At 44.8% G+C, this 5,949-nt stretch overlaps 1 protein-coding gene across 1 annotated transcript; it reads right to left on the reverse strand.

Annotated features, from left to right (window-relative positions):
- Positions 1-4,677: 4,677 nt before the first annotated feature.
- BDW43DRAFT_313639 (Alpha/Beta hydrolase protein) lies at positions 4,678-5,475 on the reverse strand (the record flags this gene model as incomplete). Its single annotated transcript, XM_032047651.1, has 3 exons — positions 4,678-4,917; positions 4,976-5,064; positions 5,127-5,475. The coding sequence occupies 3 exons, from the start codon at positions 5,473-5,475 to the stop codon at positions 4,678-4,680; spliced, it is 678 nt and encodes a 225-aa protein (XP_031897669.1).
- Between the last annotated feature and the right edge of the window lie 474 nt (positions 5,476-5,949).

Genomic DNA, 5,949 nt, shown 5'->3' on the forward strand with positions numbered 1-5,949 from the left:
TAAAGATCTCAATGAATGGTTTGAGATAGGTCTTTGGCTCAGATAGTTAAGCTAAAATGTCTGTAGAAGAGATTGTGATAATAAAGGTATCTACAAATAGACAAATCTAAAGTGAATAACGGCAGGGTCTGATTTGAGCGAGCGAGAACTGGCGATTGGTTTATCTACGGAAAAACGTTCAGTAGAGAGATGAGCGCCTTTATGCAGGCAAGCTCATACAAATAACCTTAGAGGACTATAATGGCCTTCTAGGACCCAAGGGATCAATTCAGACATCACGTGCTTTGGATATGCCCCATCGAGCAATCTGAGGGTCACTAGGACACTGGCACCTCACTATGAACCTCGATCTAGGTTGCTTGATAAGCGTCCATCGCCTATATACACGACATTCACCCTTCGGGACTGAATATAGGAATACGGTCAGTATTTTGCCAATCTATTCCGGGAGGCGCTACTGTCTTACTGCGAAAGATCACTCTAATGGATATAGTTGGTCATCATATCAAGACGATGGAGGGCATTGTCCTGGAGGTGAACTTCTAGAAGACGTTTAAGCTATTCATGGTTTGTGATACCAAGATACAACCACTCCAGTAATTGGGAAATGATAAATGATGCACGCTGCTAGGCTCCAATGAAAAGACTGTATACTGTCATTTGAACGGCAGGAGAGAACATGGAGCATACAGCATATACAAGTGCTGCACCAGGGTCTCGCTCTGTCCTGGAACTAAGCACCACAATCTCAAGGCAACCACTTCCAAGTATCTTTTTACAAACTAGGGAGGGTTAAATATACTAATGAACTTTGCACATACCAAGTGCTTGTTGGGTTTAATTCAGCTAGCCGTGAAAGCTGTGAGAAGTTGAACAGTCTCCCATCATTCGCTGGGAAAGAACCAAGATTATATCTGGACTAATCAGGCCCCCCTCATTTATTGAACACCTGGGATAACCATTGGATTTTCAGTACCAGGAGGTGATTCTAGTGCAGTGCGATTGGACCCGTCTGTTTCAGTTGGAGATTCTACAGAAATGGATGTTCGGCGAAGCGCCCTGGTGTATGAATCTTGGCTTCTACACGCGGAAGATCACCGGAAATGTTTCCACTATTGATCTTCGGAAAACTGACCTCTCTACCCTATTATATCTGTCCTAAAGCTGATTACTCCCCGCCCCTAGAACTCCCCGCGGACATATATCAGGTGGGACAAGGACATCGTCCTTCTATATCGGGATTAAGCCGTATTTGGTCATATAGAAAAAAAAAAAGTAAGATATTTCAGCTTAGAATGATGATAATAATTCTTTCGGTGCCACAATTGCCCCTCCGACATAACGATTGAACAACAAATTCTAGACTAAAGGCTGACAGATATAACCATGAATGCTAGAAAGTCTTCCTAACAAACAATCTGCAGATACAGGAAAGCAATACTGTATATACAGTAAACACATCAAAGGAAATCAAAGCTTAGAGTCGGCTATGTGCACAAAAGGAAGCCGTGAGGGTATACTGCATACTTTTCCTGCCAGATGTGTCGAATGTGCCTACAGATACTATATACTGCACGTATAGATTTCGGGAACAGCTCAAGACAGGTCAACAAAGCATTGACCGATTTAGAACCGCTGGGAAGATTCAAGCCCGGTATATCAGGACGACTAGGATCCAGGAAATAAAGAACGATTGCTTTGTCCTCAATTATACTTGTCTTTCGGCGATGCAAGTAGGTGGAGTCAATACGGCTGACCGAGACGCAGCGATGGTGTCTGGTCCTCCACATGGTGAATTGCAATCACCGCATTAGTCGCTGTAGCCCAGTGTTTATACTCTCTTTCACCGATGGTGCCTTACATTAGTATTATTTGGATTGACTTGTTCGTTCTGACCTTGTAGTTGAAGAGTCAGCGGGGAGGGGACCAACAGGTTCTCTCCTTACTGGGGTTCTGAGGGCCATTGTCTGTACACTGCATTGGCTTTTCCTTAAAGCTCGTCATCTTTATAAGAGTCTAATCACAGTAAACAGTGCCCTTTGTTCGATCCAGTGTGCTCAGGGGGCTTGTTCTAGATACCCACAGCTCCCACAGTAAATGATTGACATTGACTGTGGACATATCATATCCAGCGCAAATCGAACGTGCCAGAAGTTCTCGCTACAACACGTATCATGAAGTCTAAAAAGGGCAGTTCAGTATAGATTATGGACCCTTGCGTCCCATTCATTGTTGGACTCCCACCTTACATGGCTGCCTTGTTTCGCATACACTTTGACAAATAGGATGTGATTCAGTTATTAAGCTAGCCACTCAGAACATGAATTTCATTGCTTTTTCTTGCTGATTTGTTGAGCATTTGGGGCAATGTGATAGAGCCATCTGCGACATGCACCCGACTACATTCTGTTGTCTGCTTACTGAAACTCATATTATTGCATTTAATGGCCATGGCAGTTTTCCCAATAAAGTTCAATGGAGGATATATACCTTTGCTCTTATTTGTAAATGGAGCCAGCGCAATAGATGCTAGGTACTATCTAGAAACTACCTCCCTAGATATAAATATCACCCCTCTTTGACGCATGGCAGAAATTCCTCATCTCGGAAACAACTACAATCTTAAAGCTCAACGAGCCCAATAGCCTGAGTCTTCACAACAGTGTTTAGAGCCATCAACCAATCCGTCAATCATATCTTCGGTGGCCGAGATGAAGTTTCTCTAAGCCTTTTTTGCACTGGCACTGCCAGCTCTTAGCCTCGCTCTCCAACAAGCCAGGGTGAGTAGAAGTTGCCTCGGACTGCTAAGTCATTCTAACATGATACACTCAGGCTGTTGCAATTGAGTCAGCAACACAAAACATCCCGGAACCCTTGGTTAGAAATGAACCTGTCGGCGGCCCAGTTGGTCAGGAATTCAAAGTATTAAGCTTACCTATTATGGCTATAGAGACTCTCCGTTTCTTAGTTAGGCTAGCTAGTTCACGTGAAAAAAACGTAGGTCTCAAAGGATTTCAAGTCTCCTGGTTTGCTCCTAACATTAGCTCCGTCTATGGAACGCAAAATGGGGAATATACTTCCTTCACATCCCAAGGGGAAAACTATCACGCAAATGCAAATCGTTGGCGGCAGCCAAGCAGTCAGCATATCTTTCACAACTTTGAAAGGCCGTTCATTCTTTGCTGGTGGGACTGGAGGGCCAAGTACGGCAATGGGTGTTGGAAGGGGTGTTCTACTTGGATTCAGAGGGGCGTCGGGACATGATGTTGATAGACCTGGGGCAACTTTCTTGGGCAAAGCTGTTTCTTCAGATGGAACTCTTGTTGCGGGTCAAGGAGTGTAAGGGGCTGAGCTCACTTGCTTATACATTGACGGCATAGGTCCCAATCCTGCGTCAATAGAGCACTACTTTGCTTATAGTTGATAATATAAGAGGGGCTGCTCTAAGTTTCAGACTCAATAGAGGTCGCATATTTCCTAGTGTTGTTAAGGACATCGGGCTTCAACCTTCCAGGACCATTGGTCTGGGCAGCTTTTAGGCATCGCCTGTCTTCAATGTCAATAAGCAAGGGAATATCATAAACGTACAATATGCTCCTCGAGTCTAATTCAGGATCAGACTTTGAGTCTCTTATCTCCAAATCTTGGACAACAAATAGACACCAACTTCCATGCAATCCCACAAATCTTCAATCCGGGTTGCCGTCACTCAGTTAGAGCCTGAATGGCTGGAACTGTAGACCTCGGTAGCTAAAACATGCAAATACATCGCTGACGCAGCCAATGGGCCATCTCGTTTTCTGGAGTATTCATTCCAGGGTATCCAATCTGGATATAGTGAATTCTACATACATTGAAGCAAAAGCACAAGGCACCCCCATCCTGCCCCTAGCCACAAAGTGATCTCTCCAGGAGTCGCCCCGTATATCCTACGCTCTCAATCCAAAATATGCAGGATTCCCTCCGGGTTGACTCTCCCGGGATGAAGCGCATCTAAGGTGCCCGGAAAAATGCCATAGCGGCGTGTTTTAGATTTTCCGAAAATGACAACAATTATTCGCTATACGTCACGTCGGCTCTAATCAGTGCCAAAGGAGAACTACTGTTCTCACTTCGTAAGGTCAAACCCGCGCATGTCGAGCGCACGATATTCGGCGACGCCTCCGGCGACAGCCTGGTGAATGTTACAGACACTCACATCGGAAGACCCGGCATCCTCGCCTGTTGCTTGGAATTTGACACCTTTAGTCACAAGGAAGAATTACACAGCGCTACCTGGCCTCCTGTGCTTACTCATAACGGTGAAGGGCTATGGTCTCCATCCCGAGAGGGTATGATATCACTGCAATCCTAATTTAAGGTTACTGTCGGACATCGTCTATGTTATCGCACACTCGCACGGACATATGCTATGGAGTCTCAATCCTTCATCCTTCATCCCACTACCGTACTCAGCCAACGTGGAATTGACCATATGAAAAGAGATACATTGCTCTTTGGAACACCTGGAGGGGGAAGTAGCGCCGCGTTTGGACCAGATAGTCGGAAGATAACTGATAATGTCCCGCCGACGGATAAATTGTCACAGTGATAGTTAACTTCTCTTATGTATGTTATATATTAGGACACCATGCAAGCTACAAAACGAATACAGGAGTATTTATAGAGCTAGCTTGCCTAGATAGAATGATCATGAATATATCCTAGCTTTGACAGCACAAACTCTACCGCGTTTAAGAGGTAGCGTTCCACATATTTATCATGTCCCGGGACGGAATGACTCTCAATATCTTCTCGCACACCCGCATCCAATTTGGTAACGTTTTGGAAGCTGCATATGTAATCTCCCTTATCACAATATGATCGGATAATACCAGTATAAGGAGAGCATGGCACGTTTCGCATCCGGGGATAAAGCTGCATATTGTAAGAACCAAGGCTAAGGTGATGGAAAGGAAAAGACAAAGGCGCTCACCTCATCCAGATTCCCACTTCCAGTATGATTGAAATTATAGGGAGCTGTCTGTCGATGGCTAGGGTCACCCATCAGAATTGCTGCTTTCACTACATGATACGTATGAGCATTCTGACGGTGTAAAGGACGACGACCGATCACCAAAACGCACCGCTCTGACCGATACCCCATGGTAATGGGGATGAAGGATGGAAACCTGATTCGCTAGTTCCACAGAGAACATCGGCTACGACTTGAGCCCCCTTCATAGAGAGCCATACTAGCTTAGCATAAACTGGTGGAATATAATAGAGCAGTAGACTGACCTGAGAGTAGCCGAGAAGGACAATGTCGGAGTTTGGACAAGTCGAGGTATATTCTTCGAGCATTCGCCTGGTTTCGTTGACCCCCTGCCCCTCTGAAATACTATAAGGAGGATTATCCCAAGTGGCTGGGTAGTCAACAGCCTGGGGATCTGGATGTAGTATCTTCTCAGCGATGGAATTCGAGACATTTCGCATCATGCCGGGCCCAGGGTTGGCACTAGTCTCTCGCACAGAAATTATATGCACCATTTCCCCACAATCATTTTGATATTTAGTAGCAGATGATGTGATAATGAAACACAGAAGAAAGGCTCCAAGCAAAGGCCTGTGTAGATACTTTGCTAGATGACTTAAATTCATCCTTCAAAGGATTCTGTGCAAAAAAGGAGAAAAATATGAGGAGAAACTGTCAATCGACTAGGGGAAGGGATGCCCTTGCATGACCCCAATTGTTGAATTCGAAAAGCGAAGGCAGTGAACCAGTTCTTAATCACGGATATATTTAATGGAGCATTGTATGTAACTAGTAGAGGAGAGTTCTAGGATTCCCAATCTCCACCCGAAATGATGTACAATTCACTATTTAACTTGAACTTAAAGTAAGAATATATGACGTCGAAGCCCAAGCTCTCATCGTTGGCACTGCCTCAGCGGTGGGCATTTGTAGTA

This window comes from Aspergillus alliaceus, assembly GCF_009176365.1.
Source record: "Aspergillus alliaceus strain CBS 536.65 unplaced genomic scaffold BDW43scaffold_39, whole genome shotgun sequence".
NCBI lineage: Eukaryota > Fungi > Ascomycota > Eurotiomycetes > Eurotiales > Aspergillaceae > Aspergillus > Aspergillus alliaceus.